The sequence below is a fragment of the Poeciliopsis prolifica genome, unplaced genomic scaffold (genome assembly GCF_027474105.1).
Source record: "Poeciliopsis prolifica strain line A6 unplaced genomic scaffold, Auburn_PproV2 SCAFFOLD015, whole genome shotgun sequence".
NCBI lineage: Eukaryota > Metazoa > Chordata > Actinopteri > Cyprinodontiformes > Poeciliidae > Poeciliopsis > Poeciliopsis prolifica.
Window position 1 is genome coordinate 5,173,724 of NW_026562390.1, and position 22,805 is coordinate 5,196,528.

General features: G+C 36.3%; 1 protein-coding gene across 3 annotated transcripts in view; it reads left to right on the forward strand.

Annotated features, from left to right (window-relative positions):
* Nucleotides 1–21,132, forward strand: part of LOC129366637 (matrix metalloproteinase-17-like) — a 74,607-nt gene extending 53,475 nt beyond the window's left edge. Inside the window, exons 5-12 of one of the 3 annotated variants that reach the window (XM_055040612.1) lie at nt 5,770–5,946; nt 8,012–8,114; nt 10,040–10,122; nt 11,379–11,531; nt 12,427–12,684; nt 18,802–19,007; nt 19,251–19,287; nt 20,780–21,132. In XM_055040612.1, the coding sequence (XP_054896587.1) occupies nt 5,770–5,946; nt 8,012–8,114; nt 10,040–10,122; nt 11,379–11,531; nt 12,427–12,684; nt 18,802–19,007; nt 19,251–19,287; nt 20,780–20,796 (1,034 nt within the window). In that variant the 3' untranslated portion in view covers nt 20,797–21,132. Of the gene's footprint in view, nt 1–5,769; nt 5,947–8,011; nt 8,115–10,039; nt 10,123–11,378; nt 11,532–12,426; nt 12,685–18,801 lie in introns of all 3 variants that reach the window. The other 2 variants (XR_008606643.1, XM_055040611.1) reach the window with 2 other exon arrangements.
* Nucleotides 21,133–22,805: the final 1,673 nt, after the last annotated feature.

Below are 22,805 nucleotides of genomic sequence, written 5' to 3' on the forward strand. Positions count from 1 at the left end.
GTATTTATTCTAAATTTCAAAGCCCCTAATCCATGTTTATACACACACAAAAATCCATGGTAACAACCTAGATCAAGGAAAAGAATTGTTCTACAACAAAAATCAAGTTCCCAAAAGGTCAGAAAGTCATCATAGGTCCTGCTTTTTTCCCCCCTTATTTGTTCTATTCCCATATATTTCTCTCAGTGCCCATCTATCCATTGTTCATCATTAATCACAAGTTTTAGCTCATTAGTGAGATATTTACACAGGACATGCGGGGTAGTCCTGCTTTTCAAAGCTCACCAAATTGAGTTCCTAGTGTTGTCACCAGTTCAAAATGTAAGTTGTAACTAGAACTTAAGGAGAATTTTTGCAATAGTTACATTGTTTCAAAAGTGTTTTTTTTTTCTTCTAAAACATAAAGACGAGTATTTACCACAATGTTCTCTATTGGAAAACATAGTGGTAAAATAACAGTCATTTGATTCCATATTCAGCCAAATCAACACTCACTCTACACATTGCGTTATGGTGCAGGAAACTTAATGCGTACTATTCGGAGGATTACTGCAAATGTCTCCAGAGAAGCTGCACTCGTTGAATTGCCAAATAACTGTGAGGATGGTAATGGAGGAGGAATATGGCAGCTCCAGCTGCACATATTTCCTACAAATCTACAGTGAGTCCCACCATACACACCACTGTTAAAAATACCTGTTAATTCTGACATAATTACATTAGATTATATTTCAGTATTTCAAAATATATTTTCAGCTGTAAGGCCCCACATAAAACCTGGAACAAATTAGCAGAAGAGCATATGGGTTTAGGGGTTTCATTTTTTAAAGAGGCTTCCATGACTTGATGGCTTAGGTTTGCATGCTCGTAAACTAATGCTGATCCACCTTTTGAGTCAGTTTCAGCATTTAATTTTCTTGTCTTAAACATGTACCAATAAGCATAGAGAATGTAGAGTTGTGATAACGCCAAATTGAGAGCATGCAACAGACACTGTCAATATATATGTATTTCTTTTTTTTCCTGTTGTTTCTGTTAGGCTTATGTGAAATGTGTCTAAGAAACTATTTGGGCTGAGAACAGAAGAGAAAGTTTTACCTTCGCAAATAAAAGTATCTGGGCTACTGATAGGTGTATTGAATCTCAAGAACAGTAGGCCTGTGTTTTACACTTTTTTACTTCAAAATTTTAGGTTGTGCTTTGAAAAAACAATGCTCCACTTGCAGTTTGTTTCGCAGTTTGTATTCATCATTGTCAGGTTTTTGCCTTCGCTTTCACTCTATGTTCAATTTATTTTTTTAAGTAAACAAAGAGAAATGACTCAAGTACAGTGCAAACAATTTAAGAAAAGGAAGCATAAAGTTCTGCAGAACAATTGAGAGCTAGAAAACAGACGCAGGATCAGCATCCATATAGACAATAAAAACAAACCACATTGTTATTGCAGATACAAAAAACCAAGGGGGCAGGAGAGAAACGTTCTGCTTCAGTAAACATTATTTACAGAATGTACTATATCTATTTTATTGTTCCTCTAAAACAAAGGGCATGTTTCAAATAGCGACTCTATCATACACCCCAGTAAAAAACTAACCTGCAAAAACATTGCTGAACATATTGCTGAACATTTTAGCATGTAGAAAAATACGGTGAAAATGTTGCAGCAACTGACAACATCACTGTAAAGACACCTTAGACTGCTTGCTTGAGAAAGTACTGACGGCCACAACGGTTACATCACAGTGGCAAAAAAAGTCAGTCGCTTCATCCGAAGCACAAAATGTGAAAGCCAGGCTGTTGTCATCACACTTTATGAGTTCAAGAAAGGTGCTGTATTGTTGTTATATTTGTTGGAAGCTTTAAACCTCAAGAACAAAAGTTTTCTCATGTGTTTTTTTTTTTGGGACTTTGTAGTGAGTATATTAAACAAGGTTTTATCACTGCAACATTTTGCCTTTGTAAAGTTTTGTTAGTTTCAGTACATACATGGAATATAAAAAATAAATTCATCAATAGTGTCGTGCTTCACTTAAACATTCCCGCATTTTGTCACATCTTTTGGAGGATTTTATGTGACAGAACCACACAAAGTAGGGCATAATTGTAAAGTGGAAGAAAAAATGATACATAGTTTTCAAAATCATTTTTCTATTTCATTCCTTTGAATCTTAAGATGTTAAATCTTACTGTAGAATGAAGGAGTTTGCTGTAATTACAGGCTGTTTTGGGTATGTCTTTGCTTACTCGAAATATACATTTTAACAAAATAAAATGATCCCCTTTATTCTGAGAACCCTAAATAAAATATCTATATTCAGCATGGACAAATAATTTTTCCCATTTTTGTTTTCAACATAGGTATATTGTCTAAGACAACATATTTCCAGTCCTACCATAGAATCAGTATTTGTATTATTTAGGTCTGGACTTTGACTGGGTTTCTAACCCATTTGTGCAGTATTAGTTTCTTCCCCCCACACAGTGCTTTATGTTGCAGAACATCTTCTAAGAAATATTTGCTGTGTCCCCCACATGGATTGGGACAAACTTTAAATTGATTTCTAATGGCCTCCTTTCAATGTCGGCTTTCTTCTGCCTACACTTAACATTGCAAGACTAATAGCTGTCCTATCAGCGGAGCTGTGGATCACTGCAGCACCACCAGAATTATCTCTGTCTGCTGCTCTAATGAATGCTCTCCTTACCTGCCCAATAGCTTAGCAGGACAGTCAATTCTTCGAAATGCTGGTACCCCAAACTCTTTCCACTTTCAGATGACAGATTGACCAGTAGTTAGTGAGATGTTCAAATTTTTGTATATTGATTTTTTACATCACTTTATTCATTACTACAATATTACCTGTAATACGTCTGCCTTGTTCTTTGGTCTTCATTATTATGTTTGTTCACAAATGTTCCCTATCAAGCCTGTCTATCAAAGATTAAGTTACATTTAATTTTCAGTTATATTTACTTTATGGGGTGTCTGCTGAAGTAAAATAGTTCCATTGAGTTTTATTTAGGGGTTTCAAAGTAAGGGGATATAAACCCACATGCATGCCACACTTTTCAGATTCACCATGCTGCCCTGGTCAGATAAGACCAAGTTTTGCATGTCAACATGCAAAACTCTAGATGCACTATGAGAGGGCATGTTTGGAAGGCATTCCAAATATTTCTGACCTCATATGAATTCAAAGGCTTTTTGTTTAATTGCTTTATTGATGATGGTGCTTATTTGAAACACTCATTCATTTACTTGGTGGACAAGTCTTTCATATGTCCTTCCAACCCAGATCAAAGCCGTTCTTAATACTTAAAGAATATAACAATTAGGGAAGGGAAGGTTTAGAGGTATCCTGTGAATAAGACACTTAATCTATTCTTAGCACTGTGCAATAAAAGCATTTGGTTTGGTAAAAAGCTACTTAATGGGTCACTGGTGGATGTAGAAGAACAAAGCTGGAGCCCCAGAGACCTCAGCAGTCAGTGGAGCTCCAAAAAAACTGTACTTCGTCTCTGTTCTTTGCCTTAGAGAAAGGAATCCGGTTCATCCACACAACACTTCCTGCTCCGCTTCTGTCCAGCAGGCGTTACATCTGTGCTGTCAGTTTCTCATGAACCATAAATACGATGACACACTAGATCCTCCGCTCTGAGCCTCTGTTCTCTCTCTCTTATCCTCCCTTTGTTCACCTGCACCATGTGCTCCTGTAGATTAGAGTTGGCATTTGTCTGTCGGATGCCCCTGGTGAACACTCTAAGCATGACTGCATGTCCCAAGCTGAAGCTAATGCTAGGTTAACGGAAATGCTGACTTGAGCCAAGTCACTGAGGAACTCTAAGCTAGCTTGGCCTGCCATGCTGTCTCACCATTTGTTTGCAAATCTACAGCTGGAAGCTCAAGGTTTTGTGTTTCCTCACAGACTCAGACAAGGAGTTCTGGGGGCTTCTGTTCATGCTTTGGCTTAACATGAAGGAAATGCACTTCAAAAGCCCACAGCCCTTTTAGGCACCTTTTCCCACTCAGATTTTGATTGGCGGATCAAGTACTCAGGCAGTATTACCACGGTTATCTCACCATGCCATACAGCCTATAGCCCTTATAATTTTTTTCAGCTATCTGTCACGCCTCTTAATTTTCATAAAAAGCAGATGAAAAGTAAGTGAAAATGGTCAATTTAGAGCACAGAGTCAGAGATGGGTCACTGTCATGATGGAGCTTTTTATTTAGCTGATTTTTTTCTTTTTCATTAATCAGTCAGTTTTGGGGGTTGAGATGGAGCTTCTCAGATTTTGTTTAGTTTGTGTATTTTATTTTCTTAATTTATCAGATACATGTTAAATTTACATTCACTAGGTAAAGATGCATTATCTTTTTTTTCCTGACTGCCTGGCATTAAATCATGCTACATTTTTTTATTCTTATTTTAGTTACATTAGGATTACTAAAATCCTTTCAATAACAGGATAAAGCAGATATCCTGTTATATATATATATATATATATATATATATATATATATATATATATATATATATATATATATATATATATATATATATATATATATATATATATATATATATATATATATATTTTTTTTTTTTTTTTTTTATTTTTTTGTGAAATAGAAATAAATAAAAGTTTTTGGAGAAAATCATCCAGCACATCCCAGTAGTCCTGTCTAAACTCCAGTGTAACGTTTGGATGCTGAATCCTCTCCTTTTGATGTTTAGTCATACTGATAAAAATTAAACACTATAATTCTTAGCTACCTTTTCATAACCTATTTTCTTGTCTTTTACAAAGATCAGTTTTTCAATTCTGTTAGCATTTCAGAAATGTCATGATTACCAGCTGAGTATAATTCGCCATTTATGCTTTTTTAGATAGCTATTAGTTCAGTTATTTTCGAGGGCATGTCATTTTGGCTTATTAAGCACATTAAATACAACACTGTGACAATCTGACTGTAAAGCTGTGTAAGACTTTTGTGCATTGAGTAGAGAGGCATTGCTGATTTGAAAGTGCTTCTCAATTTGAGGCAAAACAATTTGAAGCAGGCTTTAATCATTTCAAAGTACTTGGTAGTTACAGTTAATGTCTGTCACCAGATACTTCTGAGAAAACAGATGAATGTAGCAGTAATAAAAATAAAAAAAACAGTTATAATGAGTTATTCACACTGTATCCAGTACTCCACAGTCAACTATGTGGTTTGCATACAGGACATTCTGACAAAGACAGTTTTGCAGTTTTGTCAGAACTGGCATAACTCAGTCTGGTTTGTAGTTTACTTCACTCACCTTTTCAGAATGACCCACAACTTCTCCACAGGTGTGCGACAGGTGGGCTTCCAATAAACTCAAATGTGTCATTTAAGTTATCAAACTTTTGTGGAAGGAAACCCAAAATAACTGATAATTATAACTGACCTAAAAGAAGAGATGTTTGGTCTGATTTAACTTCAGATAGTGAGGGAAAAAATGCATGTGCGTCTTTTTATTAGGTGATTGTAAATATCTGGTTTCAACTGTAACTGTTGGTCATCTTCCAACTTTTCGTCGCTGTTTGAATGAATTTGCATTTTAAAGCCCACTGACAGAAATACATTTGGACCTTTATTCCAAGAGAGTACAGCAAGATCGTAGTAACAGATTCAAATAGATTCAAGTATCATACAACAACGTTAGATTTTTTTTTTCTTCTCTATGTCATGTTTTCATCCATAATTGATCCAGGCCTACTTTTTGTTTTGTCTGTCAGACTCTCACGGGATGGACCTGTTTGCTGTGGCAGTCCATGAGTTTGGTCATGCCATCGGCCTCGTTCACACCTCAGCCATGGAGTCCATCATGAGACCGTACTACCAGGGGCCTGTAGGGGACCCTCTGAAGTATGATCTACCCTATGAAGACAAAGTACGAGTGTGGCAACTCTACGGTATGAAGGAAGAGGAATTTCCCTGTTGTACATGTGCCGTTACATACAGCTCTGGAAAAAATGAAAAGTCCACCGCACTGAACCCCTTTGAAAACCTCCTGGTTATTGCATCAAATATTGATTTCTGAACTCTTCCTGTATTAAAACATTAAGATTGTTGTTTCTAAATAACAATTCATTCTACTCATACACGTACCTATTAAGAGTAGAATCAGAGAAACATGTGGGAAAGCTAAAGAGTTGAAGTAAACATGCATTTTAAATATTCAATAAATTTTAAGATATTTTGGTGAAAAATAAAGTAAACTAGGGATGTATATTGTTTATGTTTCAGTATAACCTGATTTAAATTAAAGAAATAGTACTCAAATGAGGACTTAATTTTTTTAGGGGAACAATATCTGCATAACTTCCCAAATCATATTGACTGTAATTAACTATATGCTTTAGGTTATGTTCATGTAAACATGCCCAGACTTGATCACAACAAGAATTGTAAAATAAATTAAAAAATGACTCCAACTTTAGCGTGATAACATGTAAGGAATACAATTTTCTTTTAAAAAAAACATCAAATTATATCTTGATCTATAGAAATTCAAGAAGATGAGAAACAGTCATTCACACCCCTCAACCTTGAGAAAGATGCAGAGCAATTTCTAAGGCTTTGTGACTCCCGCAACCTGCAGTGAGTGTCATTGTCCGCAAATGGAGAAAACATCAAATGGTGATGAACCCTACCAAGAATGGCCGCCTTACCAAAATTACTTCATGAGTGCATTGACAATTTGTCCAGCAGGCTGCTAACAACCCAGAACAACATCTCAAGTACTGCAGGCCTGACTTCCTTCAGTCAGACCTATTGATTGACTCATGATCAATCAATAGGAAACAGACAGGGCGAGGATGGAAGAGTTGTAAAGTGAGAACAACTGCTGACCATGACAAACAACACAAAGGCTGCTTCACATTTACTAAAAATATGTTTTGATGGTTTCCAAGAGTTTTGAGAATATATTTTTTGAACTGACAAGAAGTTATGTCTTACTATATCTGATTGAAATTTAAAACAGCATTTCAAACACGGTGGACAGAGTGTGGGGATCTGTAGCTGCTTTGCTTTTGCAGGACCTGGACAAATTGAAGGAAAATACCTGTCCATCAGTTTGTGTTATGCAAGACAAGCAACTTCTTTAGCAATTCAAGAAATTAAAATAAAGATTTTGTGGTCAGAGAGTCAAAACTCCAATTGGTATTCTGTGGCATGAAAAAAAGCAATTTTGCCTATCAAATTAGGTCAAAGTTATTCCACAACAATCAAAAGACAAATTCCCAGTTATGATATTTAATCTGTGTGATATTATAATAAGCTAAAAACCTAAAACACGTCTTTGGCAACAAATTAAAAAGAAACTGGAAAGGAGGAAATTCTTCTTCACTTCTTTGTAGCTGTGGAGGACACCTTTACAATACGGGATTAAAGTCCTACACCACTGCATCTCTTTTCACCTCAATAAGCCTGTGTCTTTTTTACAGCTAGTCATATTTTGCAGTGCTTCTAACATTATGCTTTCTGGCCAGATGATGTGTTCTCCAACCCATAAGTGCTTTCACACTCCCCTTCTTTACTGGCCTTGACTTACAAGCCCCTGCTGTCATTATGTAGTCTATCAGATAAGGACACCTGCTTATGGGGGACAGCTCAGGAGACGCAAGGTGCAGAGACCTCGTTGTGGAGGAAGCAGCTTTTGATGAGTTTTATAGAGCGTGGATATTGATTTAATAAAAAACATGGAAGAAGTTAATTGGACCCTGTTATGGAATGTGACCTTATCATGCTTTGCCTTTATGCAGGAAGTGTCAATGTGAGAAATAAAAAAAGGGAAATGATCTGCATGCAAAGTGTGTACCGCCGGGTTAGCGAATGTGGCAGGAAAGAAATTGAATTGGACAAAAGTGGAGTGGGTTGAAATATATGCATGAAGTGAGAAATGAAAGGATTTTACATTACTGAGAATTATCAAAACATTTTCTAACGTTTTTTTTTTTTCATCCGATCTTTTAGGTGTCAGAGACTCAGTTTCCCACACAAATCAACCAGGAAACCCCTCTCTTACACCTGAGCCTCCTGTCCTGCTTGATCTTCCTGAAAACAGATCCACTGTCATGTAAGTAAAAGGTTAAAATTTGTAGTTTTTCATGTGCCAAAAAAAAATAAAAAAAATGCCTTCAACATTCATGAGACCTGCTCTTGCATCATCATTCTTGTTTGGAATAGAGTAAGAATTTCTAAACCTTCAAATATTCTCTCAGTAAATGTTGTTCATCATCACTCTCCTTGAGGAGTGCAGCAGAGGGTAATGTTAATAAAACTACATTAACTATGTGAAATTGTAGCATCAAAATGCAATACCAGTTTGGAGCGTATACTGGCTCAGTCATATTTTATTGGTTCCTCTCCCGGTGTTTGGAACTGATCAAAGTTAATAAACGCAAACCCAAACAAATCTCTACCAAGTTCTGTATTTCTTACTTTTAAACTGCAACTTTGCTGGGTTTCTAGTTTATTCCATGTTCCTGATACAGGTACAGTCCTCATAAGAGGAAAGTGCATCTCTTTCACATCAATGGAATGAGCTTGTTAGTGTTTTGGAGCCATTGTGGATTTTGTATATTTTTTTCTTCCATAACATATTGTTACAAATGTACAGTTTATACAAACCTGACTTAATTATAACCAAATGTAATATATCTATACATCTGGTTACATCATAACCAGATGTATGTTATTTGTTATCAATTTGTTAAATTGATAACAAATTTAACCATATACATGTATTTTGTTTTGAGATATTATTATTGTTTTTCTTCTATCAGCAACACAATGGCCTCTACACTCCATATGGTCAAAAGGATTTAACTAAACCTAAATTTGCTTTACTAATATAACAAATAACAACCAAGAGAAGATCTGGCAGCTTTAATGTATATGGGCTTATTTGTTTGAAGTGTCTTTTGATTATTTGTTTAATTTATATTGTCTTTCCAGGTGACCACACTAACGATGTATAACTATGTTCCGACTGTAATCTCACCTAAAAGATTTATTAATGATCTCCTTAATATGAACATCTGATGTTTTGGTTGCCACCTCACACATACATGTACTTGTCACTCAAAGGTCGTTAGTTGAATAAGTTTCCATATATCAATGCTCGTTTAAACCTTTACTTTAATCAAAAAATATTCTCTGATTTCATTAAACCATAATGAATGAGACTGCTGAATAAGGCCTGACAAGGGCACCAATCCATCCACTAGGTAGTGATGTAGTTTTAATAGAGCTCTGAATAGAGACCCTTGTTGGTAATATAAGGCCTGGCCAGCTCCCACTCCCGCCCCTGTGGTGCTATTAGCTTCATCATTGGCAGGCCGGCCACGTCGGCGCTTTAAATCACTTAAAAACCCCAGGGAAACAGGCACCTAGGGATTCTGCTGGGTCTGACTGATAGGTTTTCCTTTTTTTGTTTAGTGCAGTATCACCAGCTTCTGCAGAGACCCGTTTTAAAAAACATCCCTAAAATATCAATAAATCAATCAATCAAGTTTATTTGTTTTGCACATTTCAGTAACAAGGCATTTCCAAGTGCTTTACAAAATAAAAACACCCCATAGTCAATAATTGAAGCATTACATTTTGTCAATTGCCATCATTACATACCAGAATGTTGATCAATATCTCATGTATAATGTCTAAAAAGCAAACATTATAAAATCTAGATTTTAGCCTAGATTTAAAGAAACTCAATGTTTCGGCTGTTTTGCAGTTCTCTGGGAGTTTGTTCCAGATTTGTGATGCATAGATACTGAATGCTGTTTCTCTGTGTTTGGTTCTGGCTCTCTGGATGCTGAGTAGAACAGAACCAGAAGACCTGAGAGGTCTGGAAGGTTCAGACAACAACAGCATATCTTGAATGTATTGTGGTCCCAAATAGCTGGTACTAGAAGAAAAATATTAATAATTTCTCCTAAAATACTCTTGTTTCTCCTCTTCCTTCATTTCTCATTTTTGCTGTTCTACCCTGTCTGCCAGGCTAGCGCGAGACGCCCCAGACAGATGCACCACTCACTTTGATGCAGTGGCCCAGATACGGGGGGAGGCCTTCTTTTTCAAAGGTACAGCAGCACAAAGGGAGAGATGAAGATGCAAAGCACCACAACAGTATGGGAGTTACAAAAAGTGCTTAACTAAATTAGTTTAGAAGGAATAGAAATAAAGGAGAACATAAATGGATGAAAATGACTATGAGAAGGAGGGGAGGTAGCTGTAGATGCTCAGCTGAGGCTGGCGAGCTGCTGAAAGACTCCAATCCAAAAATTACGTCAGGTTTTCATGCCTGGTCTCTGGAGGAATGACTCCAAGCTTCCCACTGACAATAGAAGAAGCAATAGACTTAAACTTTCAGAAGCACAAATGTCAGTGAAGCGTGCTGAACTCTACCTCTGCTGAAAGACCTGTTTTAATCTCTTGTATTTTAATAAGGCTGAAAGAACAATTAAAACTTTATGCATCGTTGCTGCTTTTATTTTGTCCATTAAATGTGGTTTCAACTGACAAGTCACACAAAAAAAAAATGCCAGCTATATTTTTGGTTCAGACTAATGCCGTAGCAATATCGATGTTTGGAAAATTGCAATTTAATTGGATATCATACTTTATGCTGCACTTTCTATGTCAATAATATGACCAGTTCAAAGATCTCTTAACTGGCCTGGGTGACAAGAGATTGAGAAATTGAAATAAAGAAGAAGAAAGAGAAGACATTCAAAAATGTGGCTTAATCAAATTGATATCGTCATTGCTATTTTCAGTAAAAGTATTGCAATTTTATGTTTTCTTGATTGGATTTAAATATACATGTAGAAAAAATGTTCAAGACATTAGAGTCAAAACTTTTTATCACCACCACTTCCAATATTTTGGGGTATGTTTACATCAGATTTTTTACATCTAGGGAAAGAAATTTGCTGATGATGTCATGCAAAGATTGTCAAGCTGTGCTAGATTGGATGGGAAGTGAACAGCAGCTTGAAATCTTGCCTCAAACTGTCAAACAGATATATGCATGGACTTTGACTGGACCATTTTAACCCATGAATATGCTTAGATATTACTCAATCCATATAAGGTATATTCATAAGGCAATGAATATACAAATAAGTTTGTTGTTGTCACATGACATAAGATGAAAAACGTTAAGAGATAGTTTGCAAAGTGCTGTACCTTCAGTTGACCATTAATAAAAGTCCTACATGACTGGCCCCAAGCAAATAAATAAAAACTTACAGCTGCAGCTACATTACTAAGGACGCGTAGTTAAGACCGACAAATAAATCGACATCCAGAACAGTGTTTTTATGCACATTTTTAGGAAAATACTTCTGGCGACTCACGAGGGAGAAGCACCTGGTGTCTCTGCGGCCTGCACAGATCCATCGTTTCTGGAGGGGCCTCCCAACCAATCTGGACAGCGTGGACGCTGTATACGAAAGGCCAGGGGACCACAAAATAGTATTCTTTAAAGGTTCATTTACAAGTGACTTCATTTTGTAAATACAACAAATTATGTAGCAAATTTATGGGCATTTTAATTGTTTCCCCATCTTTATTTTTTATGTTTTTCATTTTGTTTTATTTTATTTGCTGGTAACTTGCAGTAATATCACTGTAATTGCCACTGTTCTAGCTCGTTAGGAGAAGTGACATTGCATTAGATCTCTAACAGTAAGAAGTTTATTTCTTTTTTATTATGAGTGACATCTATTCATATTTTAAAGCAGTTATTATTACTGCCTGTGGTAAAGGTGTCCCCGAAAGCCCTAGAAAAATTAATTGGTGAACCCTAGATACTTCCCTTTGCTGAAGAATATTTTTCTTTTCTGCCGTATCATATTCTTCTCTCATGGCAAAAGAACTCTGGGAACCCCTTCAGCTTTGTTTGTCACACTTTCCCTGGATTAAAATTGTTTAATTATTATAAATAATAACTGAGACTGTGACATATTTTCATATGTTTCCCCACTTTGAAGTGTGTCTAAGAGAAATTGGTCTCTGTGTCATATCATTTTTATTTACCAGGGACACAGGAACTCATACGTCGTTAAAATAAAAACACTTTCTAGACACTTGGATACATTTAAGAAATAAAATGATGGATTTAAAAAATGGCAATGTTACATCTATTTTAAGCAATTTATTAGGAGTCCTGGTGTTGTTTATAAAAAACAGTTACTTATTTTTCCCCCCTGCATAAATGCACTTTAGATTAAGGTTGGATTTTCTCTGGGAGATTGTGTCACTTCAATAAAAGATGCATTTATTTTTATGCATTTACACATTTTTAGTAGTGAATACATGTTGAGACAACTATGAATATATAATGCATTTCTTAAACACATTTCTCTGTTTTTACTGTCTAGGGCTAAAATACTGGGTGTTCAAAGACAATATTGTTGAAGAGGGTTACCCACGTCCAATCAGTGACTTTGGTCTGCCCATGGAGGGTGTGGATGCAGCTTTTGTGTGGCTTCACAACGACAAAACCTACTTCTTTAAGGACAAATACTACTGGCGCTATGACGACCACTTAAGGCGCATGGACCTGGGCTATCCCAAAGAGAGCATCCTCTGGAAAGGGTTGCCATCTCAACTTGATGATGTCATGAGGTGGTCTGATGGTGAGTAACACTGCAGGTCATCTTCGATCAATCAATCAATCAATCAATCAATCAATCAATCAATCAATCATTTATGCTAAAACAAATATGTAACTTCATCACTTTTTGTACAATACAGCATTGCAGAATGCTTTACAGATTTTGAAAATAAAATGTATCAATATATACATTTTTTGTATGAGTACATAAAGAAAAAAAGTAACACAAACACACACATCCATCACATCAGCAGGTCTTCAGAGAGTTCCAGACCATAAATGTTTTAGTTTCTACTGAATCACGTTGACTACCGGTAGCAAGTTTAAATACTTTAATTGTTTGATTCTGAACAGTTCTTCAAAAATCTGCTTATAAAAAATACTAGAGAATTAATAGTGTTTAAGAACTTATGTCTTTTGTAGTTCTATAAATCTCATGAGAATAAGCAGTTTGTGATTATGTTTTTTTAGCATTCATGCAGTTTATTTACTTTAATTTGAGTTTACATAATTCTTTGGAATAGCTACAGTATACAGACTGCAAAGTATGCGGTGTAAAGTGTGTCAAAAGAGTTTATTTTTCCATCAATTTTTGTTTATTTTCACAAACACCCAGGCATCAAATTCAGAGTTAAACATTTTCAAACCTTGGAGCTAGCCCAGTTTGCACACTGTGCAGCTCCACCACACCAAGGTCACAATGACTCCCTCCATCGGAGCATTATACCTACAGTTATCTAGCCCCATGAAAGCAAGAGCTGTAAAATGGTTCAGAACATTTTGATCAAGAATCGGGACCAGTTTTATTCTGTTTCTAGGTTTATAGGTTGGTATTTTAGGATCGGAGTTGTGCTCATAATGTGGTGTGATCTGAAACACCCTCCCCTCAAAAATCAGCCAATGGGTTTTGCAGTTCCCAGGTCACACATCTGCTGCCAGGATGTCCCTACCCATCTAACTGCAGCTGCATGGAAGGAAGTCCTTTCCCTGTCAGGTGTTTAGTGGGTTATGTTCTGTTGACTGAGCTTGTAGACTCTCATGTTTGTATGAGTGTAACAGTGTGTGTGAGTAAAAAAGAGAGGGAGTGGAGTCCAGTCAATTGGAAGGCTCTCACTCAGTCTCACCTCCGGCCACTATCACCACAGAGCATAGAAGGTTAAACCTGCATGCACAAATGCACATAGACAGATCAGAGGGAGCCTTGGAACTGGAGCCACATCAAAGCCTGTTCTCAGTTTGTTTCACCAGCCAGAGAGAAAATCGAGTGACAGACACAAGAGGAGAAAAAAGAGCGATAGTGCAGCAGAAACAGGACACAGTGACTCCACAGAATGTTGGTATGCAAAGCTGAACAGAGGCTTAATCTTCATATATTTAACGATAAAAGAAAAAAATCACTTTTGAAATGAATGAGAATTCATAATCAGGCTCTGCGTATTGACATTAGGTGGTTCCTCTCATTTGTCCGTCAATGTGACAAATAGGAATGCAAAAAATCTAGGCCATTTAATATTAATATATTTGTTCTAGCCAATAAACAACATTCACTTATATTATATGTGTTATTTGATTTTTTCTAGTATGACAAAACTTTTACAAACCTGAAGAATTTTGTTTTTCCCCCGCTGGAAACATTATTGGTGTTGTTTTGAAAGACTTATTTTCATTAAATAATTTTCAAACTTTTGCATTTACTCTTTCCTACTAAATGAAATGTAACATATTTATAATATTTTATTAAACACTGAAGTTATACTCACAGGAATTTTGCAAGAGTGAGAAAATATAAAGACATTTGTGGGAAAATTATGACCTCACAAATGATGAAACGTAGACACAATTAACCTGAACGTGTGGGAAAATATTATGGGAAGGGGATGATTCGGATTATGTCCTGAGATCCGATATTTTATAGACAGCCGGGAGTTAAAACTCAATAACAGGAAAGAGCTGGATCAAAAGGAGGAGGAAGGAGTATGTTATTAACTATATCATAACAAAGATAGAAGCTGCTGGTAAATAGAGTTTGGGTTTCACCAAAGGATATCATACTGAGAAACTGACAATATCTTGGACATGAGAGTATTATATGGACTAGCAATTATGTTAATTTAGGCAAACAGAGTGCTACTATTGACTTCTGAAGATGAGAAGAAATTGGCACAGACTATACATTCATCTTTAGTTTAGATTTTTATGTTGACCGACCATATTATCAAACTATTACAGCATGATCAGATGCATATTAAATAATTAAAAGAGCTTTATCAGATTCACCTTGTAACTATGACATGCAACTTGGATACACACCCTAAAAGAGGGGGATGATGTGACTGAAATTGATTTCTCTATAAAATTATCACAACCAAAACTTCCTCAGGTCATTAATCGCTATAAAGTGACAGGTTTGGTTACAATCAAGAATACGTCCAAGATTCATTGTTGGATAAATTCATTAAGGGTGAACTATGGAATTGGTTTGCCCTCTTTGCAGAGCTTATGCAACACTGGCTGCAAGTAGAAGTCTGAGCCCATTTACTCAAAGTGAGGGAAAATCTTTCAAACAATAACCTTGTGGCAAGAAATATTTATTGTCTGGGGGAAAGAAATTTCAGGAAGTATAAAGATGGGTTTATGCAAAGTGAGATGAATTATCAATAGTTTTCAACGTTTGAAAAATCCTGTTTAGAGGAGAAAAGCTGTGAGCAAGCATTACCCCTGCCTTGCCAACAGTGAAGCCTTTTGCTAGAATGTTTTGGGATTTTTTGATCCAAGACTGTGGGCTTGCTTACTCTCAGTTCTGACCAAGAACAGCCTTTTTTTGGAACTGCAGCCCAGACACTTCTAACCCAGTTGTTAACTTGAAACCAACAACTTGTGATCAGTTTAACACCTCAATAAAAATATATATATATATAAAAAACATGGGTCAGTCAGAATTGCATTAGTTCCAGTGTCTCACAGTGAATTGCAGAATTTTAAAAGATATCAGGTAAACATTGTAAATCTAACATCAAAATACATTTGAATTTGCAAATAAAAACCTTTGTATTTTATGAAGCCTTCTTCAGTAAAGTGTTGAAACATAAATGGCAAAGACTCAAAAACATATGACACTAGCAAAACTTGTGACTGTAGATTTCTTAGTGAAAAAAAAACAGAAATTCACTGCATTGAACAGGCAGACGTTGAAGTTTATGAAGCAAACTTAAATAAGCATACTGCTAGTAAAGAAAGCAGTAATAAAGATAAAACTCTAAGGATAGAATACTAACTAATATTGAGGGCATGATGGGTTATTCTGAAGAAAGTAACAGCTAACAGTCAGAAGTGAAGGACATTTGTTCAGCAACATCTGACAGCTTTAGGTCTTTGCTCTTTTAGAAAAAAGAGGAAAGGTTGAAGAAGAAATTATTGTGTTTAATTATAAGCACTTAGGCTTTAAGTGACGATGAATGACAGTTCAAGAGGGTGACCTTCCATGGGTTTGTATTATTATATTTTTTTAGAATCTAAACCTTTGAAAAGTAATATTTAGAAAGCAAATGCATAACGTTTAGCCATCATTTCTGAGAAAGCTGCTTTCCAGGGAAAATGCAGAGAGAAATGGATGTCACAGATGGGCCTCTGAGACATGAAAGGACTCACATCCATCATAAAGTATTGCATATAAACAGTAGGGCTTATGTGAGGTCAGTAATTTCCATTCATATTCTAAAAGCAGTCGCGAATAAGTGAGAGGAGGCAGTAGAAATATCAAAAACAAAGCAAAGATTTAGTAAAATAATAGGGCCTGATTGTTGTAAGGTACATTAACCTACTCACACACGAGGATTACCCAACAACAACAAACACGCATTTTGTTTGTCTAGTTGCAGCTGAATCATAATAACTTTACTGCCTTGCTCGCCTATGTTATTGTAAAGCTACTCCATACACAAAAGGTACAGGAAATTAGTGAAATAATTTTACCTCAATTTAAATGAGAGGACATATTTATTGATTTAAAGTTCTTGTGTACTAATCTTGGTGAATGAAAAGCTGTATTATGTCATCTTTAAAACATATTATTGTATTCTATCCAATGTGGATTTAGGGAAAACTTGTCATTCAATGAATATTAAAGTTATTTGCATATGATTTTGTACAATTTAGTACATTCTGATATTATATGCTGAAAGTCTTAATCTCTCAACCTGAATAAACAAATGTTCAGACATACATAGCTGATTAACACACCTGAATGATCTTGAAAATACCAAGTGGATCCTCTACCCTCAGTAACAGCTTCCATACTAAGAAACTTTGCTGTTAGTGCAACCAGTTAGCATTTGGGTTTGGTGTGTTCTATTTAGGTCCTTAGTCAGGGCCACAAAGCTGAATATCAGCTGGTTTAAGTCACCAGGTGACTTGGTACATCTAAAAAATGCAGAACTCCACAGGATGTAAGGAGGTCTAGTAAATTCTACAGCTAAGATCCAAAGCAGTTTTGACAGCTTGTGATTAACTTGTATTCAATATATCTTAATTCAATAGGTTAGTAGGGGCTGTAGGCCAAACACTGACTTTTGAGCATTCTCATTGTTTCTATTACCCAATGCAAATGTCACAGATGCCATAAAGCAAATCTCTGTGTAAAATTTTATGTGATTTGCTTTCACTGTGTGACGTGTGTTTGCCATTTAATTTCAAGGCAAAAGCGTGGAGTTATATATCAAAGGCATCCGCCCTTACTCATCTCCCTTGCTGAGAAATTATTCACTCAAGTACTAAAGTGTTACAGACCTTGGATTTCTTCCAATGTGAGCTATTACTCGTGAGAGGACATTTTTTATTTTGCTCCTATTCTTTATTTTGTGCACCTTTATTAATGAAGCATACTATAATAACCTGTTTATTTCCTGCTCTGCTTGTTTGGCTTAGTCAATAAGTTAATGAAGAAAATGTATGTGACTCAGTTGGCCTTGGCCAAGGCAGTTTCATTCCACTCAACAAACTGTCTCAGGCCTGTGGGACAATGGATGAGTTCAGAAAGCATTATATTTCTGGTAAAACAGAGTTCATTACATTTATCGGTCAGTGTGAGAGCTGTGGACCTAATTCCAGATACACATTCTTACAAAAAACGAATGTGCTGACTTTTATGTTCAGCCCAGAACCAATTTTTGACTCTGGAATATTGACTTCAAATTCAACATCAGCACATCACACACTGACACACAACAAAGTGGCGTTTTCATCCAGAGCCAGACTACATTTGGTATTTTGGTGACTCCAATTAACTTCAGTGCCCCATAGTGAAAGAACAGACGGAGTGTTGAGTATATCAGTAACAGTCAGGTGAAACATCGCAGTTATGAGGGGAAAAATGCCCATAAGGTTTTGCTTTGTTGGCCAGCTGGCCAAGAAAATCACCCAAATTTATTTTTCCCAAGCAAAGCTGCAGTGCTATTCTTCAGATAAAAGTAACATAGATAAAATTCCACAAAGACAAACACATACCCACATATTGTATCTCTATTTGTCTTACTGTATTTGTGATAGTGACATTGCCTTAATTAGGATTGTTTTATAGATAGTTTGTGTGTTTGGGTGAAAGCTGTGCTGTAGTACATTTAATAACAACATACAAAATTCAAGCTTGTGATAATATATTATGTGTAACACTACAGGAGCTTGGTGTGGTTATTTGTTGTATACCTCCTGAATGAAGGTTGTACTTTAATTTGAGTTTTGTACTCCCCGTGTCAGCAATGGCTCAGTATTGACTTATCACACTTGTTCAGTCCACATGTTCTCAATGTGGACTGGAGAACATCCATAATGAATTATAACTTGTACACCTAATTGTAATTTTCTTAAAAATAAAAAAAAAAACAAGATTGAATTTCCATGTTTAAAAATTATTCCATTCACAGTAGAAAAACATTTTAATAAAATTGCCTATCCAAAAATGATTGTTGAAATGCCTAAGGATGAAAATTCTGTGAACTTACATGTTTTTATCACATTTGGTGTGATGTGACATCACACTTTCATAAATACATATGCATATGTAAGAGAAAGACGGCATTTTTAACAAATTAAAACATTAAATAATTTCAGAGTAAATCTCACCTTCTATCTTCGCTCCCTTAAGGCTCAACGTACTTCTTCAAGGGAAAGGAGTACTGGCGAGTGCCGGGCAGCGACATGGAGGTAGAGGCAGGATACCCCCACCTGACTGCGAAGGACTGGCTGCTCTGCACCGAGATGCAGTCGGACTCTCCGGACACAGAAGCCAAAAGCACGGAGACGAGGGTCAACGTGCCCCGGCACCCAGACCATGCAGAGAATGGATACGAGGTGTGCTCCTGCACCTCTGACACCGCCTCGCCTTTGGGCGCCCGGCCCTCTCCGTCATCACTATGGCTACTACCGCTTCTGTGGACGCTCTTACTGAGCTTCTGCTCTGAACTGCTTTGATGCTGAATCACGGGACGAAGTTCTTTCAAGCGGACTTACCAATAATTAATGTTGCCATGACACTTTTTGTAGCATTTTGCTCTTATTTTGCAGCTATTTATTCAGTATATCTTTTTTTCCAAGGTGGAGGGGTGGGGGTTTGCTGTCAGCAAAGGCACAGGTACCATTTGACTTTTAATGCTTTGGTATTTTTAATGGAATGATCAACAACGACATCTCAGCTAGAAAGATTTTGCAAAACAAGCATTTTCCAGATTTGTTTTGATTCCATGTGCACCTGGTTTACCTCAGTGAACTCTCAGAGAATTAAGAGTTTCTTCATTCAAAGCATTCATAGGTGCAAAAGTGAGCCACATTTCAATATATGGGGTAGAACATAAATTTAATAGGTGGAAGGAATTAGAAAAATCTAAAATAACTAAACATTATACAGTACAAAGTATTTCCCCTTGCATATTTTTCCTCTGTTTGACTATCTGTCACACATCAGTGGTTCTTCCCAAACAAATATGAACACCAGAAATAAATAGCCAAAGTATCTACAAATTGCAGTTATCGAAAGATGATGTCATTTTCTTATATCATGAATTAACTTTGATAAACCACGTTTTTACGGTTTAATATCCTTTAGTTGTTCCACCTTTAGGCAGCTACAACTTCCATTAAACATTTGGCATATTTGGCAATCTGTCTTTTAAATCAGTGTGGAGGGATTTTTCTCCGCTCTTCTTTAAGCATTACTTTAACTCAGCCACATTAGAGGTTTTCTGAGCATGGGCAGAATTCATGGCTCCATCAATTGAAAAAAAAACATCCAGTCCCCAAAGCAGTGAAGTAGTCATTGTATGATGTTCTTTTCTGAAAATGCTACTAGATCTCTTCCATTTGTAAAATGAAATATACCTTCCAAAAACATTATGCATCTTGTGCTCTTCCCAAAAGTTTAGCGGGGGATTATGAAGAAAACTGAGATGAGCCTTTGCGTTCTTGTTGGTCAGTAGAGGTTTATGAATTATCCCATTGGATGCCATTTTTGACCGTTTCTTTTTGATTGTTGAAAGGCAAATGAGTCCTGCATTGTGTTACATGTTGTTCTGGTTTCTTTTGTGAGTTCCTGGTTGAATTGTTGATTCAACCAGGAGCAAACTGTTCCATTTTTTTATTTTTCCCCATTTGTGGACAGTGGCTCATACTGTATCCCAAAACCTCAAAACTGATTTATAACCTGCCCTAGACTAATATACTTCAATTACCTTGTTAATCATCTGTTCTTAACCTTCATTAGAAGAGAGCATATCATGTTGCTTTACAAGACTTTTTTCAGCCTACTTCATGTTGCCAGACAGGGCCTTGTCAAACTGAACCAACAACTGTGACCAGAAACATTGATGTGTGACAAAAATAAAACAAAAACAGAAGAAATCTGTAAAAAGAAAAACATTTTCCCAAAACTATAAATTCAGTCTTGTCTTGCAAAGTGCTCCAGGCACAACACATTAATGTCTAAGTTTAGGCATCTAATTTCAAACAAAAATAAAATTTGAATCGCACAAACATGTTAGATTTTTAAAGATATTTAAATCACAAGAAAAACTTTCAAAGTGGACATTTGACTAAATCTACAATTAATTCAAACATGTATAAACCAACAGTTCCTAACTGCTTCTAAAGAGGATGAATGAAAGCTGCTCCTCCTGGTGGACCAGTTTTCTCTCACCACTTCAAAATGAGGACCTCCTGTTCATCTCCGAGCTGCAAGAATTTCTCACAACTTCCCTGCTGTCACCTGAAGGTTCCATCTTCCTGCTTATTTTATTGCCTGCAGCTGCATCATTGTGGGTGCTGGATTTATTCTTGCTGTAAAGATATATTTACCTATAAACTGATATATATGACTGGAGATGTTTTTTGCAGCTATTGCATCACCAAGTGGACTGTGTATATTTTAATCTGTGTTTTTAATGTATAATATTTTTGTAAAAAAATAATAAAATAATATAAACCACTCACATTTGTGAATTCTTTTTCATCTTGATTTCAGTTTAAATTCATTTGGACACACACACACACACACCCTTCAACCCCCCCCCCCCCCCCACACACACACACCTCTGGCTGTGTCATTTATTGTTATTGGGCAGACACAACCCAACCTCTACATACACTAACGATGCCCATATAAACATTTGAAGTTTCATTGTAGACTCAAGCAACTTATATCAAAATAATGTGCTTTTTGTATGTCAAATGTTATTTTCAAAAAGTTTAACACTTATTAGAAGTTGCTGTATTTGATGGTGTACATGTGTTTGTGATTTACTGAAAACAAGTTCAAACCTTTTCACTAAATTCACTGATGTTTTCAAGTGATAATACGCCCTAGTTGAAATGAATTGTTAAAAGTCCAAAACTAATTAGACTTATTCCCATGACAAACACTTTAAGCAGATGAAGATGACAAAAGCTGCTCTCCATCACTTTAATATAAGAATGTGCAGTAAATCAGTCACATCAAAAGAAATCTGGTGACAGAATATTGTACAGAATGCCAGTATTTCATCAGAGGGAAAAAGCTGATACAAAAATATACGCATGCTCTGACACATACGACTTGTGAATCAAAATCAAGTAGACGTCAAGTAATTATTTAAAATTTTTCAGGCATAAAGCACAAATCAAAAACCTATAGTGAGAACCACGAGTTACTTCGATTCAACCATCTTAAGATTCCACCATTAACAAGTACAGATTGTAGATGCTGACGAGGGTTAGTATCATTAAGGATGTTTGTTTGTATATCTGCCCCACGGCTAGAAATTCAACCCAACCCAGCAAAATGCAATCTCACAACTTTACTCCTTTAGAGGTAAAATTAAGTTTAAGAGTTTACAAAGTCACTCATTCACCGCTTCTGCCGACAGCAGCATGTTTTCCTTTCCTTCTCCTGACACACTCCACTGGTGTTAATTAACTGGTGGAGAGCACCTGTACCCACAGGCAAACACAGGGTGTTTTGGGTGTTTGTGCGTGTGTGTTAGTGGATTCTTAATAATTTTTCTCAATAAGGAGAATTATTAAGAATCCACATATTACATTTAGAATAATTTATTTCGGGGGAGGGGAGGTTAAATATATCCTCAATCGTTAAAACTTTCACTGTCAGAGGCTTAAGAGGGGCAGGGCAGAACCAATCAATCACCTTGTAACTAAAATATTCAGAACTTGGCGAAATTGCATGCAAAGTCCAGAGCCTTGCAGTGAAACTGCTGACAGAATGGGGTGGTGGAGGGTCGCATGGAAAAAACAGAAACAACGAGGCAGGAAGTGGAAGAAAAATTGAAAGTCGGCATAATACTTTGATACAGGAGTTAGACACAGACTCGCAAGCAGAATGAAAACTGCAAGCCAGAGAGCAAAACGACTCATAAACAGAGAAATGAGTGAAGCCAAAAAGTGGAAAACTTGAAATGTGACCTGAGGAAATGTAAAGCTATCTAACTGGTAGCACATGTAATGCTACAGGCAGATGGAGAAACTGTTTTCAGGTGATAGTGTAATTTTTTCCAAGACGTTTACAATGACAATGTTGTAAACAAGGTATTTTTACCTTGTTATCTAGCTAATGCAAGTTTAAAGAAAATTCACAGAAACCACTTTTTGTTCAATTCAGGAAGAAAT